At 46.9% G+C, this 25,169-nt stretch overlaps 1 protein-coding gene across 4 annotated transcripts in view; it reads right to left on the minus strand.

Moving 5' to 3' along the window:
- Window positions 1-25,169, minus strand: part of MAPK8IP1 (mitogen-activated protein kinase 8 interacting protein 1) — a 76,359-nt gene that overhangs the window by 11,829 nt on the left and 39,361 nt on the right. For 2 of the 4 annotated variants that reach the window (XM_077286915.1, XM_077286917.1), the window contains exons 2-7: window positions 23,507-23,621; window positions 17,222-17,446; window positions 10,075-10,156; window positions 2,680-3,501; window positions 2,082-2,151; window positions 1,185-1,357 (exon numbers count right to left, since the gene is read on the minus strand). In XM_077286915.1, coding sequence (XP_077143030.1) covers window positions 1,185-1,357; window positions 2,082-2,151; window positions 2,680-3,501; window positions 10,075-10,156; window positions 17,222-17,446; window positions 23,507-23,621 — 1,487 coding nt within the window. The remainder of the gene's footprint in view (window positions 1-1,184; window positions 1,358-2,081; window positions 2,152-2,679; window positions 3,502-10,074; window positions 10,157-17,221; window positions 17,447-23,506; window positions 23,622-25,169) is intronic. The other 2 variants (XM_077286916.1, XM_077286918.1) reach the window with 1 other exon arrangement.

A 25,169-nucleotide genomic window follows, 5' to 3' on the forward strand; every position in this document is an offset into this window, starting at 1 on the left:
GTTGTTGGGAGGACTCACCGACTTTCTTCATGAGTCCTAAGAGCATAAATAGCTTTTTCCATAAAATTACTGATTTAAAACGTAAAAATAAACAATATAAATAATATAACCCCAAGTTCAGAGTCTCCTCCTCTAACCAATCCAAACTTTCAGAGCCGCTAGTCTTGGAAGGAAGAAGCTTGTGGTGGCTCCAGAAATATTTACCCCTCCGCTTTTTAACCCATTAAAGAGACGTTCGATCCCATCAGCGCCGTACCCCAATTTACCCCATTCTTCACCCCCACATTGTTCAATCAGAGGCAAAATTACAGAGCATCCTGGGGATATGCTGGAGACAACTTTTGGTATATGTGAGGTTTTAGGACGCTGTGGTGAAGCTCGGAGGTCAGCCAACTCTTCCAGCAGCCTGGAAACCATTCAATTTTTCTCAGATATCGCAGGGACCCCATGGATACATATTTCCAGCATCACTTCTTATTAATATACCAGAAGTTTTTTTTTACTCCAGTGCCAAGTTACAAATGTCCACATCTAGGTGAACTTTCATGTCGGCTCACGAGCACTGTAAGTAAGTAAATAAGGGGCAGGAGGGGCCATCATTTCCTAATGCCATCATCATTCTACTAATATGGCGGTGCATCTGGACTGGAGGCAAATCGCCCATAGAGGAAGGGTAAGGGACCATCCTGGAATGGGGGTTGTTTCTCCGCAGACCTAATAGCACCAGTTGGTGGTGACTTTAGTGGTCCATATAACCTCACATACGTGACACAATAGGAATGAGTTACATCCCTACCAAGTAAGTAAAATTAACATCAATGTATGAGATTGATATGTATGACTGTTGGGACCCCATCGGTCACAAGAAAGGGGGACTCAAAGTTCTGATTGATGCTCACACAGGTGACGTTGGAGACCCCATTGCCAGAATCAGTGGGGTTTCAGCAGCCGGACCCAGAGCAATCATACATTTATCATCTATCCTGAGGATATAGTTAGTCTATGGGAAAACCCCTTTAAGAGTGACCATACAAAATCCGGACTGTGCAAGTGAGATATATTAAAACCGTATGCTTCACTTGTGCATTCCCCGCCTGAAAACTGCATTGCAAAATTTCATGCGCAGCAGCGTCCATACGGGCACCTTAAAACCAACACCTGTGAGTGGGGACGGCTGCTCTTACCTGAGAGGAGGTCTGGATCCTTCACCACCTGAACTGCATAGTAGGCTGGGAAGATCCCGTGCTCCCCGGTTCTCATGTTATAAGCCTCGTACCAGAAATCTTCAGCCTTAACCTCCACCAGCAGCGGGTCCTCCGCCTCCAGCTCCAGTTCACCGGGGTGACGAGGCATGAATCTGCCAATGAAGGTACAATTAATGGGATAATGGGCTGCAATTAAACACTGAGCTACTAACATTTAATTAGTAAGAGAGTCATTCAGAGCAACTCAGTATCGCAAACCTGTCCGTATATGAAGGAATTACTGATCTAGCAATTCCCGGCATGGAGCAATTAGGCTGGGGCTCGCTGGTGACATGGTTCTTGTGGACAAAGATGTGCCACCGCTATGCCGCAATATAATGCAGGTGATTGGGGTCGTATGGTGATCTCTGGGTACCATGACCACGACAAACAAGTCACAAAACATCTAAGTGTGTCTGACTTTTTGCAACTTGTTTGCTGCAGTTGCAGTAATGCAACCCCATACCCTGAATGATGTTGCAATTTAGTAGAGACGTACGGTGCAACAGCAATTCTTAGACAAGTCGCAAGACCAAAAACATCTGTACAACTCGTCTGCGACTTGCTGTCACGAGACTACTTCAGAGCTGCGATTGCGTTGCAAAAATATTGGCCAAATGGCAAATAAGTTGCATGCAATTTGCAGCCTCGTGTGACCTGCATTAAAGTCCAAAGCACGTGAGTCCCCACAGAAAATCCCTCACATTTGCGACGCCACCTGAAATCAGTGGATGTGATGTCGCAACGTGCCACCGCGATCCCAGTGCCATGCTACAAATGTCGCCGCGTGGCCATAGCCTAATATTTGCAGCTAGAGTAATGCATTAGTGCAGTCACCTGAACACGGCTCGATGCGTCTGTTCTCGCTCCTCCCCATTTATCAGGCAGGAAAACAAGCCGAAGGAATCTGCAAACAAAAAGATGTCATAATGAGGGACCCAAGAAAACATTACACTCCTTACCCCCCTCCCTAAATCCTTGAGGTCCCAGCATGAACATCCCCAAACAGTGAAACAAAGACCCCGATTTATCATTTTTTGCACCTTTATTTGGACCCAAATTCATTATGGCCTCTGCCCCATTTTTACAAAAGTTTTTTCATTTTTCGTCCTTTAATAAGGACATGCTGTCTATTATCCAGATGTTTTCATTTAATTCACTTTTGAAACTTTTGTTTGTGGCACTACGACAGGACATAATATTAGTGCACATATCAAATTATCTAAAAAAATAAATAAATAACTTTTTATATAAAAAAAAAAAAAAACATCCAAAAAGAATGATGGATCAGGGCCACCAAGCTAACAAAATCGGCACATTGAACGAGCCAAATTTATATTAATTTCTTGCACCAAATTTGCACGCCGACACATATGCACTTGACAAGACAGGACGACAGACATGAAATATATTAGATTAGAACGAATTTTCTCACTCGTAAACTCACTCGTACAGCGCGACCGTCCGTTCATGAAGACGTTGAGGAACTTTTTGGAGTAAGAGACGTCGCCGTCTGGAGAAGTGGTGTCCGATAAGCACATGGACCTACGGACTCTACTTCCCTCCCTCCCGGACGCCCCCACTTGTTCCTCATCTTCCTCTTCGTATTCCTCACCGATGGCCGACTCGTACGGTGAGGACACGCAGTTGTCGTAAACGGTGCCGCTGTCGCTGTCATCGCTGTACCCAGCGTAACACTGCCGCAGACTGACCAACTGCAGCTGCACGTTATCGTCCACCACTAACGTGTACTTGACGGAGTCATAAGATAAGCCGCTGGTGTCCGAGCTGACCGATGACCTCTGAAGTCCTCGAGGACCACCAACCCTTCCAGGACACCCGAGATACCCCACCCCATCTTCCCCTTCCTCCTCCTCTTCGCTAATGGAGAACTGCTGTCTGCTCCCGTTGTTAGGACGGACATTAATGTCTGCATCTGAGCTGACAGACATGCGGCAGGGTCCAGCCTGGGATACAAATGGTCTCTCGGGTTCTGGAGGGTCGGATGACCTCTGCACGGGTGTCAGGAATATCTCTTCTGTAGGCTCCAATCTTACATCTGTCTGGTAACGGATGCGGTCTCTTTGAGGGTCCAAGCGTGTCCTAGCAGAGGAACGTCCGGAGGGATCGTTGGCACTCTGGGTGGTATTGTGACGTCTGCAGGGTGTATCGGTGGAGGTCCCACGGTCCTGCGTCACGGCTGGTGGGTTCCCTTCATCGCTCAGACATATGTGTTCGTTGGATGGGGTTGTCTCTCCTGTATGACCAGATAAAAAACAGATACAAAAATTAGGAGGGTGTTGTATGAATTCATATGGCCCTATGTCATCAGACAGAACAGTGGTAGACCTCCAGGACCCCAGAACGAGGCACTAGGAGACCTCCAGCCTGGATCAGCCGCCATAATCCCAAATATGTTCATTCATAGATTGGCCCCAATCGTTACTGGGACACTGACTGCGGCTGATGCATCGGGGCACACTTCATTATGGGGGCAGGGACAAGGGGCGCTGACACTGGTATGTGCCATGGATGCCCTGACTATAGCGGACAATGTTATGAGGGGACTGACTGATGATGTTGTGTGGATGACAGTGGGGCACATTGGATGGCTGTGTTATGGGGCGCAGACACACTGGTACGTGCTACGGAGACCCTGGCAGTGCTTGACATTGCGGCACCCTGGATGGCTGTATCATGGAGATGCCCATAGCTGTGGCTCCTATTATTTTACTGGGGCACTAACAGGTTCACAATATCAAGGGGTGCTGAGTGTGGCTGATATTGTTATTGGGGTACTGACTATGCCTGGCACTTATTGGGGCACTGACTGACACTGTTACTAGGGCACTGACTATAGCTGACACTGTTATTAGGGCACTGACTGTGGGTGACACTGTTATTGGGGCACTGACTGTGGGTGACACTGTTATTGGGGCACTGACTATGGATGACACGGATTGGGGCACTGACTGTGGGTGACACTGTTATTGGGGCACTGACTATGGATGACACTGATTGGGGCACTGACTATAGCTGACACTATTATTGGGGCACTGACTGTGACTGACACTGTTATTGGGGCACTGACTGTGACTGACACTGTTATTGGGGCACTGACTGACTGACACTGTTATTGGGGCACTGACTGTGACTGACACGATTATTGAGGAACTGACTGTGGGAGACACTTATTGGGGCACTGACTGTGGGTGACACTGTTATTGGGGCACTGACTGTGGGTGACACTGTTATTGGGGCACTGACTGTGGGTGACACTTATTGGGGCACTGACTGTGGGTGACACTTATTGGGGCACTGACTGACTGACACTGTTATTGGGGCACTGACAGTGACTGTACACTGACTGTGGGAGACACTTATTGGGGCACTGACTGTGGGAGTCACTTATTGGGGCACTGACTGACTGACACTGTTATTGGGGCACTGACTGTGGGAGACATTTATTGGGGCATTGACTGTGAGTGACAATTATTGGGGCACTGACTGTGGGTGACACTGTTATTGGGGCACTGACTGTGGGTGACACTTATTGGGGCACTGACTGACTGACACTGTTATTGGGGCACTGACAGTGACTGTACACTGACTGTGGGAGACACTTATTGGGGCACTGACTGTGGGAGTCACTTATTGGGGCACTGACTGACACTGTTATTGGGGCACTGACTGTGGGAGACATTTATTGGGGCATTGACTGTGAGTGACAATTATTGGGGCACTGACTGTGGGTAACACTGTTATTGGGGCACTGACTGTGGGTGACAAGGTTACTGGGGCACTGACTGTGGGAGACAGTTATTGGGGCACTGACTGTGGGTGACACTGTTATTGGGGCACTGACTGTGGGTGACACTGTTATTGGGGCACTGACTATGGATGACACTGATTGGGGCACTGACTGTGGGTGACACTGTTATTGGGGCACTGACTATGGATGACACTGATTGGGGCACTGACTATAGCTGACACTATTATTGGGGCACTGACTGTGACTGACACTGTTATTGGGGCACTGACTGTGACTGACACTGTTATTGGGGCACTGACTGACACTGTTATTGGGGCACTGACTGTGACTGACACGATTATTGAGGAACTGACTGTGGGAGACACTTATTGGGGCACTGACTGTGGGTGACACTGTTATTGGGGCACTGACTGTGGGTGACACTTATTGGGGCACTGACTGACTGACACTGTTATTGGGGCACTGACAGTGACTGTACACTGACTGTGGGAGACACTTATTGGGGCACTGACTGTGGGAGTCACTTATTGGGGCACTGACTGACTGACACTGTTATTGGGGCACTGACTGTGGGAGACATTTATTGGGGCATTGACTGTGAGTGACAATTATTGGGGCACTGACTGTGGGTGACACTGTTATTGGGGCACTGACTGTGGGTGACACTTATTGGGGCACTGACTGACTGACACTGTTATTGGGGCACTGACAGTGACTGTACACTGACTGTGGGAGACACTTATTGGGGCACTGACTGTGGGAGTCACTTATTGGGGCACTGACTGACACTGTTATTGGGGCACTGACTGTGGGAGACATTTATTGGGGCATTGACTGTGAGTGACAATTATTGGGGCACTGACTGTGGGTAACACTGTTATTGGGGCACTGACTGGGTGACAAGGTTACTGGGGCACTGACTGTGGGAGACAGTTATTGGGGCACTGACTGTGGGTGACACTGTCATTGGGGCACTGACTATGGATGACACTGATTGGGGCACTGACTATAGCTGACACTATTATTGGGGCACTGACTGTGACTGACACTTATTGGGGCACTGACTGTGACTGACACTGTTATTGGGGCACTGACTGTGACTGACACTTATTGGGGCACTGACTGTGACTGACACGGTTATTGAGGAACTGACTGTGGGAGACACTTATTGGGGCACTGACTGTGGGTGACACTGTTATTGGGGCACTGACTGTGGGTGACACTTATTGGGGCACTGACTGTGGGTGACACTTATTGGGGCACTGACTGACTGACACTGTTATTGGGGCACTGACAGTGACTACACTGACTGTGGTAGACACTTATTGGGGCACTGACTGTGGGAGTCACTTATTGGGGCACTGACTGACTGACACTTATTGGGGCACTGACTGTGGGAGACATTTATTGGGGCATTGACTGTGAGTGACAATTATTGGGGCACTGACTGTGGGTAACACTGTTATTGGGGCACTGACTGTGGGTGACAAGGTTACTGGGGCACTGACTGTGGGAGACAGTTATTGGGGCACTGACTGTGGGTGACACTGTTATTGGGGCACTGACTGTGGGTGACACTGTTACTGGGGCACTGACTGTGGGAGACACTTATTGGGGCACTGACTGGGTGACACGGTTACTGGGGCACTGACTGTGGGAGACACTGTTATTGGGGCACTGACTGTGGGTGACACTGTTATTGGGGCACTGACTGTGGGTGACACTGGTATTGGGGCACTGACTGTGGGTGACACTGGTATTGGGGCACTGACTGTGGGTGACACTGGCATTGGGGCACTGACTGTGGGTGACACTTATTGGGGCACTGACTGTGACACTTATTGGAGCACTGACTGACTGACACTGTTATTGGGGCACTGACTGTGGGAGACATTTATTGGGGCATTGACTGTGAGTGACAATTATTGGGGCACTGACTGTGGGTGACACTGTTATTGGAGCACTGACTGTGGGTGACACTTATTGGGGCACTGACTGTGGGTGACACTGTTATTGGGGCACTGACTGAGGGTGACACTGTTATTGGGGCACTGACTGTGGGTGACACTGTTATTGGGGCACTGACTGTGGGTGACACTTATTGGGGCACTGACTGACTGACACTGTTATTGGGGCACTGACAGTGACTGTACACTGACTGTGGGAGACACTTATTGGGGCACTGACTGTGGGAGTCACTTATTGGGGCACTGACTGTGGGAGTCACTTATTGGGGCACTGACTGACTGACACTTATTGGGGCACTGACTGTGGGTGACACTGTTACTGGGGCACTGACTGTGGGAGACACTTATTGGGGCACTGACTGGGTGACACGGTTACTGGGGCACTGACTGTGGGAGACACTGTTATTGGGGCACTGACTGTGGGTGACACTGTTATTGGGGCACTGACTGTGGGTGACACTGGTATTGGGGCACTGACTGTGGGTGACACTGGTATTGGGGCACTGACTGTGGGTGACACTGGCATTGGGGCACTGACTGTGGGTGACACTTATTGGGGCACTGACTGTGACACTTATTGGAGCACTGACTGACTGACACTGTTATTGGGGCACTGACTGTGGGAGACATTTATTGGGGCATTGACTGTGAGTGACAATTATTGGGGCACTGACTGTGGGTGACACTGTTATTGGAGCACTGACTGTGGGTGACACTTATTGGGGCACTGACTGTGGGTGACACTGTTATTGGGGCACTGACTGAGGGTGACACTGTTATTGGGGCACTGACTGGGTGACACTTATTTGGGCAGACTGTGACATACTGTTATTGGGACACTATGGGTGATTTTGGGGCACATTGTCGGACTATTATGGGGCACTGTGGGTGTCTTTTTTGCCATTCAGAGGCTTTTTTTTTTATTATGGTGCAAACAATAAAATATTTAATCTTAACCCCTTAATGACAGCCAATACGTCTTTTAACTGACCTGAGATATAAGAGAATAGCCTCCCCATACAGGTGACAATCCAGCAGCTGTCGGCTGTACACTATAGCTGACAACTTGCTGCATTAGCCAAGATCAGTGTTTGCACCGTCCATATCTGTTTAACCCCTTAGATGCTGCTGTCAATAGTGACTACATCATTATAAATGGTTAACAGAGTGTGGGGGCTTCCTCTTTATCCCAATTGGTGCCCTCAGATCATGATTTTGTGGTCCTGATGTTTGCGATGGCAATTCATGACCAAATAGCGGCCTTAGAGTCTGCCGGCTGTTGTAACCTGTTCAGGAGTAAGCCGCATTTATGTGGTAAACATACACTTTTTCATTTCTGTCATGCCACTTTGCATTATTTCCTGAAAATCACCTGAAGGGTTAATAAACTACCTGACAGCAGTTTTCTATATGTCAGGGGGTGCTGTTTTTAAAATGGTATCACGTTTGGGGGTTTCCCAATATATGAGACCCCTAAAGGCACTTCAAACCTGGATAGTCCCCTAAAAAAATAAATGTTGTAAATTTCCTTGAAAAAATGAAAAATTGCTGCTACATTTTTAAACCTCCTAAAATGCTAACAAAATACAATAATGTTTTACAAATGCTGCTGATGTAAAGCCGACATGTGGGAAATGTTATTTATTAATGGTTTGCTGTGGTATGACTATCTGGATTAAAGGGATAATCATACAAAGTTTGAAAATTGCTAATTTTTTAACATTTTTCTCAAATTTTTGATATTTTTTATAAATAAACACAAAACATATTGACCTAAATTTACCATTATCATAAAGTATAATGTGCCACGAAAAAACAATCTCAAAATCACTGGGATTTGTTGAAGTGTTGCAGAGTTATTACCACATAAAGTGACACTGGTCAGATTTAAAAAAATTGGCTCCATCACTAAGGGGTTAAAAAAGTGTTGATTGTTCCCTCCACGCCTCCATCTTTATTTCTGGCCTCTATAAATGGGTGAATGTACTGTATTGCTGTTTACAACAGGCCCACAGGCCTCCAGATGACACCATGGATTAATAAAGACCACCATAGTACAACTCACTGGGTATAAAATCATCCTGAACACAAAATGTAAGAACACAAAAAATAATAGACAAATATTCACCACATTAAACCGGTCCTGATATTAGAGAGAAGCCGCAGAGGAAGAACAAGAATATCCGGAGATTACAAAAATGTCAGAACTCTAATATACGTGAAATCATAAGAGATTACTTGTGTTCAGTATTTTGAGGGGGAAAAAAATAAAGAATGATTATTTTTTCCCTCAAAATTTTGATCTTTTTATCTTTGAATTTACACCCTTTTCTCTCAGACGTCTGACGACTTTTTCTTATTATCAATTTGTACCTCAGGATTCCGACTTTACTCTCCAAATTCTAATTTGCGTCTCTCAGAACTGTGACTTTTACCTCCAACACTTTTACCTCAGAAGTGTTGACTTTTCACCTCAGAATTCTGCCATTCTCCTAAAATATTGACAAGTTACCTCAGCATTTTTACTTTTCACCTCAGAAAATTGTTAGTTATGTTTTTTTACCTCCTAATTCTCAATTTTCTACCAGAGTTAAGATTTTTTTTCTGTCTCCAAATTCAGTTTTCTTTTACCCTTACAATTTCTGGAGATAAAAAAGGAAGGATTCTGAGGTAAAAATTCAAACTTCTAACGCTTTATTGGAATTCTGACTCTTTAATTTTAACTTTTCCCTCTCATAATTTTTTTTTACCTATAAATTCTAGTTATTATTTCACAAGTTTTGGCTTTTTACCTCAGAATTTTGAACTTGTGCCTCAGAATTCTCACATTTGAGCTCAGAATTTTTACTTTTTACCTCAGAATTTTAATTTTGTTTCCTCTCAGAAATCTGATTTTTTTTTACCTCAGAATTCTGTCTTTTTTTTCCCTTTTTTCTGCAGATTTTTTTTGTAACCTCAGAATTATTCTGCCATTCTTCTTTTAGACATTTTATCTCACAATTTGTCCTTTTTACCTCATAATTGTAATTACCGTATTTGAACCTTAGAATTCAGATTTTTTTTTAAATCAGAATTTCTGTATCCCACTTACCCGTCTTGAGAGGGGAGGATGAGTGGGACACTCTTTCTTGCCAGCTGTATTTTTTTGCCAGGGAGTTGTTATTTAAAGTGTCCTGTAAAAATTTCAACATTTTTATCACCCAAAAATATTTTACAAGACAAAAACAAGCATGGCTGCGCAACGCCGTGCCCGGGATGAGCAAGGTGCAATATTATGCTTTATGAGAAGGGGTTAATGGGCTGAAAATGTGACATTTTCATTTAAATTGTACCTGTCGTCTCAGAAGAACTCGCAGCAGAATGTTTTGTATCTGCCTCTAGCTCCTCCCCTCAATGTCTGAATCTGCCTCTAGCTCCTTCCCTCTATGTCTGAATCTGCCTCTAGCTCCTTCCCTCTATGTCTGTATCTGCCTCTAGCTCCTCCCCTCTGTCTGTATCTGCCTCTAGCTCCTCTCCTCTGTCTGTATCTGCCTCTAGCTCCTTCCCTCTATGTCTGTATCTGCCTCTAGCTCCTTCCCTCTGTCTGTATCTGCCTCTAGCTCCTCTCCTGTCTGTATCTGCCTCTAGCTCCTTCCCTCTGTCTGTATCTGCCTCTAGCTCCTCCCCTGTCTGTATCTGCCTCTAGCTCCTCCCCTCTGTCTGTATCTGCCTCTAGCTCCTCCCCTCTGTCTGTATCTGCCTCTAGCTCCTCCCCTCTATGTCTGTATCTGCCTCTAGCTCCTTCTCTCTGTCTGTATCTGCCTCTAGCTCCTCTCCTTTATGTCTGTATCTGCCTCTAGCTCCTCTCCTCTATGTCTGTATCTGCCTCTAGCTCCTCTCCTCTATGTCTGTATCTGCCTTTAGCTCCTTCCCTCTGTCTGTATTTTCCTCTAGCTCCTCCCCTCTATGTCTACATCTGCCTCTAGCTCCACTCTTCTATGTATCTGCCTCTAGCTCCTTCCCTCTATGTCTTTATCTGCCTCTAGCTCCTCCCCTCTATATCTGTATCTGCCTCGAGGTCTTCCCCTGTGTCTGTATCTGCCTCTAGCTCCTCCCCTCTGTCTGTATCTGTCTAGCTCCTCCCCTCTATGTCTGTATCTGCCTCTAGCTCCTCTCCTCTATGTCTATATCTGCCTCTAGCTCCTCTCCTCTATGTCTGTATCTGCCTCTAGCTCCTTTCCTCTATGACTGTATCTGCCTCTAGCTCCTCCTCTATGTCTGTATCTGCCTCTAGCTCCTCCCCTCTATGTCTGTATCTGCCTCTAGCTCCTCCCCCTCTATGTCTGTATCTGCTTCTAGCTCCTTCCCTCTATGTCTGTATCTGCCTCTAGCTCCTCTCCTCTATGTCTGTACCTGCCTCTAGCTCCTTCCCTCTATGTATGTATCTGCCTCTAGCTCCTCCTCTCTATATCTGTATCTGCCTCGAGGTCTTCCCCTCTGTCTGTATCTGCCTCTAGCGCCTTCCCTGTCTGTATCTGCCTCTAGCTCCTCCCCTCTATGTCTGTATCTGCCTCTAGCTCCTCCCGTTTGTATCTGTATCTAGCCCCTCCCCTCCATTGCTAGATCTACCTCTATCCCCTCCCCTCCATGACTATATCTGTCTCTAGCTCCTCCCCTCTATGTCTGTTTCTAGCTCTAGCTCCTCCCTTTTATGGCAGTTTCTGCCTCTTGCTCCTCCCCTCTATGCTTTGTTTATTCCTTTAGCTCCTCCCCTCTATCTGCATCTGCCTTTAAGCTCCTCCCCTATATGATTCTGCCTCTAAGCTCCTCCCCTCTGTCTGTATCTGCCTCTAGCTTCTCCCCTCTGTCTGCACCTGCTTCTAAGCGCCTCCCCTCTGTCTGTATCTGCCTCTAGCAGCTCCCGTCTGTATCTGCCTCTAGCTCCTCCCCTACGACTGTATCTGCCTTTAAGCTCCTCTCCTCTGATTCTGTCTCTAAGCTCCTCCCCTATGTCTGTATCTGCCTCTAGCTCCTCCCCTATGTCTGTATCTGCCTATAGCTCCTCCCCATGACTGAATCTGCCTCTAGCTCCTCCCGTCTGTATCTGCCTCTAGCGCCTCTGTCTGTATCTGCCTCTAGCTCATCCCCTCTGTCTGTATCTGCCTCTAGCTCCTCCCTATGACTGTATCTGCCTCTAGCTCCTCCCGTCTGTATCTGCCTCTAGCACCTCTCCTCTATGTCTGTATCTGCCTCTAGCTCCTCCCCTCCATGTCTGTATCTGCCTCTAGCTCCTCCCCTCTATGTCTGTATCTGCCTCTAGCTCCTCTCCTCTATGTCTGTATCTGCCTCTAGCTCCTCTCCTCTATGTCTGTATCTGCCTCTAGCTCCTTCCCTCTATGTATCTGCCTCTAGCTCCTCTCTGTCTGTATCTGCCTCTAGCTCCTCTCCTCTATGTCTGTATCTGCCTCTAGCTCCTCCCCTCCATGTCTGTATCTGCCTCTAGCTCCTTCCCTCTATGTCTGTATCTGCCTCTAGCTCCTCTCCTCTATGTCTGTATCTGCCTCTAGCTCCTCTCTTCTATGTCTGTATCTGCCTCTAGCTCCTTCCCTCTATGTCTGTATCTGCCTCTAGCTCCTCCCCCTCTCTCTGTATCTGCCTTTAGCTCCTTCCCTCTATGTCTATACCTGCCTCTAGCTCCTCCCCTCTATGTCTGTATCTGCCTCTAGCTCCTTCCCTCTATGTCTGTATCTGCCTCTAGCTCCTCTCCTCTGTCTGTATCTGCCTCTAACTCCTCCCCTCTATGTCTGTATCTGCCTCTAGCGCCTCCCCTCTGTTTGTATCTGTCTCTAGCCCCTCCCCTCCATTGCTAGATCTACCTCTATCCCCTCCCCTCCATGACTATATCTGTCTCTAGCTCCTCCCCTCTATGTCTGTTTCTAGCTCTAGCTCCTCCCTTTTATGGCAGTTTCTGCCTCTTGCTCCTCCCCTCTATGCTTTGTTTATTCCTTTAGCTCCTCCCCTCTGTCTGCACCTGCTTCTAAGCTCCTCCCCTCTGTCTGTATCTGCCTCTAGCAGCTCCCGTTTGTATCTGCCTCTAGCTCCTCCCCTATGACTGTATCTGCCTTTAAGCTCCTCTCCTCTGATTCTGCCTCTAAGCTCCTCCCCTATGTCTGTATCTGCCTCTAGCTCCTCCCCTGTCTGTATCTGCCTATAGCTCCTCCCCATGACTGAATCTGCCTCTAGCTGCTCCCGTCTGTATCTGCCTCTAGCGCCTCTGTCTGTATCTGCCTCTAGCTCCTCCCCATGACTGTATCTGCCTCTAGCTCATCCCATATGACTATCTGCCTCTAGCTCATCCCCTATGACTATCTGCCTCTAGCTCCTCCCCTATGACTGTATCTGCCTCTAGCCCCTCCTCTATGATGCTTCTGCCTCTAGCTCCTCCCTCTTTATGAGCGCAGGCTGTCGCCTCCTATCTCAGAAATGGGGATGTCTGCTTTGACTGAAGACACACTTTACACGTGCAGTAAGAGTGATCGTTCGATGCTGGAGGAGAACGGAGCAGATCTCTCCCATAAGACACATTACAAAGTTCATTATTTTCATGCGATCTATTTATTAAATAAAGAATAAGCCATGACGGGAGGGCATTTATGGGTCCCCACCCCATGATTCAGCCCTCTTATAGGGTCATAAGTCTAAGCCCTTACTCTGCCTTTTGTAGGCAATCTATTGCTCTCTGTTATCAGCCAGGCTAGGAAATCTATGAAGAGAGTGACCATCCCACATTCACACACCTATTTCTGATCCATTATGGGACCTGTGGCCCTCGGTGACCCGCTCCGGAGACATCAGTCAGTACTTGGCAAATAACGAAGAACGTGGGCATGGGTGACACGGGTCACGATGCGTCCGGGGACGCGACTGATGGGGGTGGTTGGCCGGTGTCAGGCAGTGGGATCTCGGATGACTCAACACAGTCCGGAGCGGTTACAAGTTACTGTAGCTATGGCAACGAACGCTAATGGGGCAGAGCGAGAAAGCGGAGAACGAGTGCGAGAAGAGGAATATAGATGAGGACTGATAGTCACAGGCCGACATGGGGGGGTAAGCCATGAGCCTGTCCTCATCCCATTAACCGCCCCTCAAGGATTACACGTTCCTATTAGCAGAGATTACTCCATGCTGCGGTCACAGGATATTCCCATATTCTGAGACGTCAGCCTTCATCCCCGGCCAGCTGTCTACTAATGAGTACTGACATGGCCGTCACTCAGCTTCAGGGCCAGCAAAGAGTCAGGTGTGCCGTATAGACACCGCCTATGTCGTACCATATGGTGCCGGAGTGATTCATTGATGTGCCAGATAATACTGCCAGATAGTTGGCCGAATATCACTGCTAACTCCATAAACTAAGGAACGTCATGGGATCCATCATACATCTATGGGCACCATCACCACCCTCTTCAGTGGTGGCCAGTGACCACCCCAAAGGTCACCCACGCCCAGCCGACCATTATCAGACAGGGGACCTTCATACTTGTCCACATTTCGACATGATCGTTCCTGACAGCCATGGCACCTTTTTTTCGGGCCACAACTTTTCCATGCCTCCTCCATGGAAAAAATAAAACCTTTTGATCAAACTTATAATATTTTTCTTTTCAGGGAGGTTTCAGGAGCTTTGCCAATTGTTCTGGTGGCCGGGTGGTCTCCCCTTTGTCTGTGAACGCCCAAATTTTCCATGAGAGTTGTCCTACAGTCTCTCACTGCTCTCGGAGCAGGTGTTAGGAGTTTACGACCCTTGTGGTGTTGAAGGGGGGCAGCACCGATAACTTGGGTCCCCAAACCGTCACCACCACAAGTAACACTGCTACATATATACTGTTATGTCGTATAGCAGTATTATTGGGACATTGCTGTGCAGCGACATTAGTTGAATTTGCATACGTCGTATGTTGGCTCCTATGGGTTGGCATTATTTCAGCACTATATGGGAGTATTATTTGACACTGTATCAAATGCTTTATTTAAAAGGTCCATGTATGACAATGACTGACCACACAGGCCACCATCCAATATAACAGTGTCCCTGAGTGTCACCAGGAGGATTAGGATGAGCAGCGCTATACTTTGCTAACATTGCCGTTAATCATAGCCTTCATGACATCAAACATGATCACAAGCAGTAGATTACACAGAAGGCCCACTGTAACACTACTACAGACAGTAAATGGAGCGGTAGTGAGCGTGTGCTACCACCTCCTATAGATGGTGAATGGAGCGGTAGTGAGCATGTGCTACCACCTCCTATACACAGTGAATGGAGCAGTAGTGAGCGTGTGTGCGACCACCTCCTATGGATGGTGAATGGAGTGGTAGTGAGCGTGTGCGACCACCTCCTATAGATGGTGAATGGAGTGGTAGTGAGCGTGTGCGACCACCTCCTATACACAGTGAATGGAGCAGTAGTGAGCGTGTGTGCGACCACCTCCTATACACAGTGAATGGAGCGGTAGTGAGCGTGTGCGACCACCTCCTATAGATGGTGAATGGAGCGGTAGTGAGCGTGTGCGACCACCTCCTATACACAGTGAATGGAGCAGTAGTGAGCGTGTGTGCGACCACCTCCTATACACAGTGAATGGAGCGGTAGTGAGCGTGTGCGACCACCTCCTATAGACGGTGAATGGAGCGGTAGTGAGCGTGTGCGACCACCTCCTATAGATGGTGAATGGAGCGGTAGTGAGCGTGTGCGACCACCTCCTATAGATGGTGAATGGAGCGGTAGTGAGCGTGTGCGACCACCTCCTATAGATGGTGAATGGAGCGGTAGTGAGCGTGTGCGACCACCTGCTATAGATGGTGAATGGAGCAGTAGTGAGCGTGTGCGACCACCTCCTATAGATGGTGAATGGAGCGGTAGTGAGCGTGTGCGACCACCTCCTATAGATGGTGAATGGAGCAGTAGTGAGCGTGTGCGACCACCTCCTATAGATGGTGAATGGAGTGGTAGTGAGCGTGTGCGACCACCTCCTATAGACGGTGAATGGAACGGTAGTGAGCGTGTGCGACCACCTGCTATAGATGGTGAATGGAGCAGTAGTGAGCGTGTGCGACCACCTCCTATAGATGGTGAATGGAGTGGTAGTGAGCGTGTGCGACCACCTCCTATAGACGGTGAATGGAACGGTAGTGAGCGTGTGCGACCACCTCCTATAGATGGTGAATGGAGCAGTAGTGAGCGTGTGCGACCACCTCCTATAGATGGTGAATGGAGTGGTAGTGAGCGTGTGCGACCACCTCCTATAGACGGTGAATGGAACGGTAGTGAGCGTGTGCGACCACCTCCTATAGATGGTGAATGGAGCAGTAGTGAGCGTGTGCGACCACCTCCTATAGATGGTGAATGGAGTGGTAGTGAGCGTGTGCGACCACCTCCTATAGACGGTGAATGGAACGGTAGTGAGCGTGTGCGACCACCTGCTATAGATGGTGAATGGAGCGGTAGTGAGCGTGTGCGACCACCTCCTATAGATGGTGAATGGAGTGGTAGTGAGCGTGTGCGACCACCTCCTATAGACGGTGAATGGAGCGGTAGTGAGCGTGTGCGACCACCTGCTATAGATGGTGAATGGAGCAGTAGTGAGCGTGTGCGACCACCTCCTATAGATGGTGAATGGAGTGGTAGTGAGCGTGTGCGACCACCTGCTATAGACGGTGAATGGAGCGGTAGGGAGCGTGTGCGACCACCTGCTATAGATGGTGAATGGAGCAGTAGTGAGCGTGTGCGACCACCTCCTATAGACGGTGAATGGAGCGGTAGTGAGCGTGTGCGACCACCTCCTATAGATGGTGAATGGAGTGGTAGTGAGCGTGTGCGACCACCTCCTATAGACAGTGAATGGAGCAGTAGTGAGCGTGTGCGACCACCTCCTATAGATGGTGAATGGAGTGGTAGTGAGCGTGTGCGACCACCTCCTATAGACAGTGAATGGCGCAGTAGTGAGCGTGTACAACCACCACTACTATAGACGGTGACTAGAGCAGTGGTCGCACATGCTCACTACCGCTCCATTCACACAGGGGACCCCTATTCTCGTACTCGGGTCATACATTCATCATGGCTCCATTTATTGCAGTGGATGTGACATACCTTGGAAGCATCTGGACAATTATTCTATTATTTGCATATGTGCATATAACACAACCTATCAGACCCCAAAACGTCAGTGCATGTGCTACGCCTTGTGCCGTACCTGTGTGCGTGGTGCCTGCGGAAACAGGTTGAGCGTTGTAGGCCTCTTAGGTCTGTAGGTGTCCATAGTTGCTGGAAGAATTGGCCGGGGGTCCACAGGAGCTAAGATGTCTTCTTCGGGGAGTTGGCCAGCATCAATCAGGTCCAGCTGAAGCATCTCCGCCTGGATCCGACTGGCTGCTCCCCCCCCTCCTGGGGCAGCACCCGGCTCAGCACGCAGGCGGCTCTGGGGGATCAGGAGACAGAGTCATGGGACCAGGGGGAGGGAGGAGAGGGACAGAGTGACATCACCTGCTGGGAGGGTGAGGGGTGAACAGAATGACTGCCTGGGGGGACACAGAGGGACAAGGTTAAGAAGCCCCCATGTGTCACTGTAAGAAAGCAAATCATGGAACGGAAAAGCAGGACGACTGATAAGCAACTGGTGGGGTAAAGTCACCGGTGACTGCGTCACTGAGGAGCCTGATGGGCAGAAACGTCACAGGACGGCGGCCACTCGGGAAGAATAGTAATTAGCAGACAACACAGAGAGCAGCAGATGGATGATGAAGGAGGGGGATAAGATGCTGAAACGCGGTACCATCCCTGCAGGGACCGGAAACATGGACACCTGTCCAGACCCGCTACAGCCAGACATGCATCGTGCCCAAATACAAAGCAATAAACATTATGGGGCGAGTCTCAGTTTCAGGAGCATCTGGGAAAGTTAGGTGTTAATTAGCCTTCCAATGATGGAACTCAAAAAGATCTTAACCAACTCCTCCAGACTATCTATTATTTATCTATTATCTATCTATCCATCTATTATCCACCTATCTATCTATTATCTATCTATTATCTATCTACAGTGCCTTGCGAAAGTATTCGGCCCCCTGGAACTTTTCAACCTTTTCCCACATATCATGCTTCAAACATAAAGATACCAAATGTAAATTTTTGGTGAAGAATCAACAACAAGTGGAACACAATTGTGAAGTTGAATGAAATTTGTTGGTTATTTAAAATTTTTGTGGAAATTATAAACTGAGAAGTGGAGTGTGCAATATTATTCGGCCCCTGTAACTTAATACTTTGTTGCTCCACCTTTTGCTGCGATTACAAGTCGCTTGGGGTATGTCTCTATCAGGTGTGTACATGGAGAGACTTAAATTCTTGCCCATTCTTCCTTGGCAAACAGCTCGAGCTCAGTGAGGTTTGATGGAGATCGTTTGTGAACAGCAGTTTTCATCTCTTTCCACAGATTCTCGATTGGATTGAGGTCTGGACTTTGACTTGGCCATTTTAACACCTGTATACGTTTATTTGTGAACCATTCCATTGTAGATTTTGCTTTATGTTTGGGATCATTGTCTTGTTGGAAGACAAATCTCCGTCCCAGTCTCAGGTCTTTTGCAGACTCCAACTGGTTTTCTGCAACAATGGTCCTGTATTTGGCTCCATCCATCTTCCCATCAATTTTAACCATCTTCCCTGTCCCTGCTGAAGAAAAGCAGGCCCAAACCATGATGCTGCCACCACCATGTTTGACAGTGGGGATGGTGTGTTCAGGGTGATGAGCTGTGTTGCCTTTACGCCAAACATATAGTTTGGCGTTGTTGCCAAAAAGTTCGATTTTGGTTTCATCTGACCAGAGAACCTTCTTCCACATGTTTGGTGTGTCTCCCAGGTGGCTTGTTGCAAACTTTAAACGTCACTTTTTATGGATATCTTTGAGAAATGGCTTTCTTCTTGCCACTCTTCTATAAAGGCCAGATTTGTGCAATGTACGACTGATTTTTGTCCTATTGTCCATAGGACAACAATCAGTCGTACATTGCACAAATCTGGCCTTTATAGAAGAGTGGCAAGAAGAAAGCCATTTCTCAAAGATATCCATAAAAAGTGACGTTTAAAGTTTGCAACAAGCCACCTGGGAGACACACCAAACATGTGGAAGAAGGTTCTCTGGTCAGATGAAACCAAAATCGAACTTTTTGGCAGTCCCACCTCAGCTGTAGATCTCTGCAGTTCATCCAGAGTGATCATGGGCCTCTTGGCTGCATCTGAGATCAGTCTTCTCCTTGTTTGAGATGAAAGTTTAGAGGGACGGCCGGGTCTTGGTAGATTTGCAGTGGTATGATACTCCTTCCATTTCAATATGATAGCTTGCACAGTTCTCCTTGGGATGTTTAAAGTTTTGGAAATCATTTTGTATCCAAATCCGGCTTTAAATTTCTACACAACAGTATCACGGCCCTGCCTGTTGTGTTCCTTGGTCTTCATGATGCTCTCTGTGCTTCAAACAGAACCCTTAGGCTACGTTCACACGATCCTTTTTTTCATCCTTTTTTTTTCAGGTCCTGTTTTGAAAAACCGCAGCTAAATTCAGCGCTGATTTTAGCTGCGGTTTTTGATCCTTTTTCTTCTGCGGATTCCACTGCGGGTTTCCAAATGCAGTTTCCTATTGGTGCTGCTGGAAACCCGCAGCGGAATCTGCAGAAAGAAGTGACATGCTACTTCTTTTTTCTGCAGGCAAAACCGCTGCGGATTTGCCTGTGGAAAAAAGGATCGTCGGCACAGCGGGTCCTTTTTTCCATTGGGTTACATTGTACTGTAACCTACATGGAAAACTGCTGCGGATCCGCAGTGCAATTCCGCTGCGGATCCGCAGCAAAAACCGCACCGTGTGAACATAGCCTTAGACTATCACAGAGCAGGTGCATTTATACGGAGACTTGGATTACACACAGGTGGATTATATTTATCATCATTAGGCATTTAGGACAACATTGGATCGTTCAGAGATCCACAATGAACTTCTGGAGTGAGTTTGCTGCACTGAAAGTAAAGGGGCCGAATGATATTGCACGCCCCGCTTTTCAGTTTTTTAATTTCCACAGAAATTTAAAATAACCAATAAATTTCGTTCAACTTCACAATTGTGTTCCACTTGTTGTTGATTCTTCACCAAAAATTTACATTTGGTATCTTTATGTTTGAAGCATGATATGTGGGAAAAGGTTGAAAAGTTCCAGGGGGCCGAATACTTTCGCAAGGCAGTGTATCTATTCATATATTATCCATTTATCCATCTATTATCTATCTATTTATTATCTATTGATCTATTATCTATCTATGATCTATTACCTATCTAGTTCTTTATTAATACAGACTTTTTATTACTACTATGTTTTTAGGCACCAGGAGGCTGGAAATATACAGTATGTATTCCTTGGCTGAAATGAATGCTTGACATGTACACAATTGCAACCTCTGAATGTAAGGCTTGAGTGTTCTCATTCACTGACAGCATATATTGAAAGTGGTAAAAAAAAAAAAGAAAAGAAAATCATAACACAAAGTTGTATAAAAGTTTTATAACTTTTAATTTGTAAAGTTATTAAAGGGGGTTCCATGTTTTTGGAGAACACTTTCTTAAATGCAATAGCTTCCCTAGAAACCTCTTGCACTTCGGCACTTTTCCAGCATTGTTGGCGCCGGCTCTACCGCCACGCTCATGACATTGTTATGCCACACACGAGCGCTGCTGTTTGCATTTGAGGGAAGTGCGAACAGTGCGGCCCATCAGCGAGAGCCCATAGACACATCGCTGGAAAGGTGCCAGAGAGGGAGGGGAGTACAATGGTTTTGTTTTATTTTCTATTGGTCTCTATTGCTTTTAAGAAGGGGTTAGCCAAGTAGTAGACATGCCCTTTAACACCTTAATGCCCCATGGGTATGTAACACGCGCGGATGCTCATTCACACCGGCTTCCATTGGTTCCTTGTGATTCGATTGTTGTGTGCCGATAGGCTGCCATTGTAGCTGGGCGTCTGCTGAAGGCATCACTGCCATCTTGGTACTCCTATGAAGCTCAGCTATGCACCAAGCTTGAAAGGCGATTGAGAATTTCGCTAAATACGGCAATACAATTGTATTATGGTATATAGTATAAGCAATCGGATAATCGCCGGTTCAAGTTTCCTGAGAGAATGAAGAAAAAAAAAAAAAAATTACTTTTTTAAATGTAAAAAAATAAAAATAACAGTTCAAATCACCCCAGGTACCCCCACTAAAAATAAAGAAAATGAAAAAATAAAAGATATTTGGTGTCACCTCGTGTGTGAAAATATAAGATTAATTAACCCGTAAAGTAAACACCAGAAAGAGGAAGAAAATTTAATCGCGAAGTGCTCGGGCGACACATTTCCCTAACAAACGGAAATTAAAAGCCATCAAAATATTCCTCAATAAAACCATCAGCTCACCACACACACAATAAGCCGCGCCACCTCCATCGATGGAAAAATCAAAACTTTTTTGTGTTTGTTTTTTTTTTTTCCACCACTTGATTTAAAAAAAAAAAAAAAAAAAATATCTATGGAGGTTCGCCATGGGAGTAGCTATCCTCACAATGAAGGTCCTAAAAACAAAACCCCAAAAATGTGGCAGGATTGCTTTTTTTTTTTCACCACTTCATCTTGCTTGAAAATTTTCCTCGGTTTTCAGTAAATTGTATGGTAAAATGAATTAGGTCGTTCAAAACTAAAACTCGTCCAGCAAAAAAAACTAAACAACAAGAAGCAAACAAGCTCTTGTATGGCTATGTCAACAAGAATATAAAAAAAGTTCAAAAATGCAAAAAAAACCAGAAAAATCGCCCAAGTGTTAAGGGGTTTATCAGAATATAAAAGTTATAAAACTTATATACAACTTTGTGGAATTATTTTTTTTAGTTTTCAATATTTGTTTGCTGTCAGTGAATGAGAACACTCATGCCTGCACTTTTAAGGCAGTAACCCTGTACATGAAAACAGGAGAGCAAACAGTCACTTACAGCAAGCATAGGTCTTGAAAATGATTAGAAATTGGAAAAAAGAAAAAGTAGAAAGTGATGCAGCGTCACTAACAATGATTGGGCCAGCCAGATATCAGGGGGACAACTACTGAACCCCCCCAGAGCTATGCTGAAGCTAAGCATGGTCACCGCCCATCTGCTGCACCATTAGCCTCCTCTTGGCTGAGCCGACGTCTCCTGGCAGCGACACAATCAGCGCAGAACATCCTGTGACATCTGCTGGGCTCCCGGCACAACCATATGGATGGCATATGTAATGAAGTTTAGGGAAGGCATCAAAACAATTGGACAAATCCCTAAGCCAGAGCTGGCAGAGCCTCAGGTGGAAAGTTTGTCTGATGTACACAGATCATTTCTATCTCATGTCATCTTTAAAGGGATAAGGAAATAAAAATGCAGCTCCTTTTTTCTTAAAATTGAAAATCCAGAAATGTTGGCACTCAGTTCGAACACAGGACTAGTAAACCTCTCTAAATAGATATTAGTCCCATTGGTGAGATTCACATCCGACGGATGAGCCATAAGTACAGAAAGTGGGAATATCCCTTTAAATGAAAATGTGAGAGATCATTCCTCAGCTCGCCAGTCACTGGATATTCCTCATCCATAGTGGTATAACAAACTCTATAGCCAGGTAAGTACACAGACGAAAAAGAGGCACGTAGGGAGAATCAGCCTGGACCCCCACTAGGGAACAGAGTTCTGCTATCTCGGACAGAAGAGAGTAGGATTCGCTTTCTCCTCCGCACTCTTTTCATGACCCTGGAGCCAATTTCTCACACCATCTTTTTAGTGTTTCAGCACTTTATAGGGCTGATGTCAGGGCACTGCATGGTCTGCGCCCCAGCCAAAGCACGGGGATCTGCACTTCGGAGACCAACACTTGGAGGGTGCACTTGGAGATCTGCACTTGGAGGGTGCACTTGGAGATCTGCACTTGGATGGTGCACTTGGAGATCTGCACTTGGAGGTCTGCACTTGGAGACCGACACTTGGAGGGTGCACTTGGAGGTCTGCACTTGGAGGTCTGCACTTGGAGGTCTGCACTTTAAAGTCTTATTTATCCCTGATTTCTACTTTCCATTAAAGGGACTATTTTAAATCACTCCTTAAAGGTCCTCAGCTTGGGGCCCATTCTATTAGTCACAGTAGACAACCTCTGAAAACATTGGGTCTTGAATTTCACAGACAGCCCCTCTACATTTAGCAGCCATGTAATAATAATATTAATAAAAATCAGTAATGGAGTAAAAAAAGTTTTTGAAATCAAACACTGACAACTTTCTTATGCGCTCAGGACGCTGATTCTTGACCATTCTTCAGCTTGCTGTGAACAAATGGAAACTTTCTTGTTAATATTGAGAGTCCGAGTATCAGACGGCAGCTCTGCCTATGAGGGGGCGCACAGGTCTGTAGATCTATACTGGATCCATCTTTGCGGTCACTCACCTTGCAGCGCCGGCTCTCATTACAGTGCAAACTGATTCCACATTCATCGGTGATCTCTGTAATCTCTGATAAATCTTCGTCTTCAAACTCCTCCAGGGTAATATCGTGCGTGAGCCTGGTGGGACAGGGAATTGTCATACACACACATATATACTATGCAGTGTAACTGTGCATGCTGTAACAATCGCATTAATGTGTGTAACCGCCTAGGCACGAGCATTGTATGCAGACCTCATACGGCCTATTTCCAGGTTCAGCCTGCCGCTGGCCTCATCTGCAGAGGACATTATTTTCTATGTGTGTATACGTATATGGAGCCATGTATTTGTTGGTGTGGGTGTGATCATGCGTATGAGTGCATCTCGTGTGTTGTAAGCATACGTATGTCTAAATCCATACATGTGCTGAGCATACATGTGAGGACATGAATGAGGAAATGTATGCATATATCTGTGAGTGCATCTATGGCTGTTGACAGCACAACATAAGGGCTGTCCCACACGTCCAGATAATTCCGGTACCGGAATAAATCGGTACCGGAGTTATCCGTGTCCGTGTGCCTGGGAACTCACGGAGGCCATACGTGCGGCACACGTGTGCCGCCCGTATGGCGAGTGGGTACCACACGGAGCGTGTGGTACCCACTCTGCATGGTGCTGAAGCTGCGATTCATATCTTCCCTGCAGCAACGTTTGCTGTAGAGAAAATATGAAGAATAGTGTTAAAAATAAAGATCCATGTGTCCGGCGCCCCCCCACCCCCTGTGCGCCCCCCCCGCTGGTCAGAAAATACTTACCCGCTCCCTCGCTGCTTCCTGGTCTGGCCACGGCTTCTCCTGCATGCGGTCACGTGGGGCCGATCATTTACAGTCATGAATATGTGGCTCCACCTCCCATAGGGGCAGAGCCGACTATTCATGATTGTAAATGATCGGCCCCACGTGACCGCATACAGTAGGAGGCGCGGCCAGACCAGGAAGGAGCGAGGGAGCGGGTAAGTATTTTCTGACCAGCGGGGGGGGGGGGGGGGGGGGGGGGGGGCGCACAGGGGGTGGGGGGGGCGGCGGACACATGGATCTTTATTTTTAACACTATTCTTCATATTTTCTCTATAGCAAACGCTGCTACAGGGAAGATATGAATACCGGCTTCAGCACCATGTGGGGGGGACAGCGCTTACTGTAGCGCTGTCATCTGCACGCACACGGACCCCAGACGGAGAATGTCCGTGTGAGGTCTGTGTTTTACGCGGACCCATTGACTCTATTGGGTCCGTGTAAAACGTGCGCTCCCACGAACACTGACATGTCTCCGTGTTTGGCACACGGAGACACGGTCCGCAAAAAATCAATGACATCTGCACAGATGCATTGATTTTTATGGGTCTACGTGTGTCAGTGTCTCCGGTACGTGAGGAAACTGTCACCTCACGTACCGGAATCACTGACGTGTGAAACCGGCCTAAAGGAGAACCATGCAAGAAATTAGCATATGTATGAGTGCATCTATGGCTGCTGTGAGCATACACATGAGTACACGTATGCATGTACATTTTGAGCATACCTATAATAGCATCTATGCATAATGAGTGTATAAATATGAGTGCATCTATGCCTGTTGTGAGCATACGTATAAGTGCATGTTGTGTGCATACGTATAAGTGT

Source organism: Ranitomeya variabilis, chromosome 2, assembly GCF_051348905.1.
Source record: "Ranitomeya variabilis isolate aRanVar5 chromosome 2, aRanVar5.hap1, whole genome shotgun sequence".
Taxonomy (NCBI): domain Eukaryota; kingdom Metazoa; phylum Chordata; class Amphibia; order Anura; family Dendrobatidae; genus Ranitomeya; species Ranitomeya variabilis.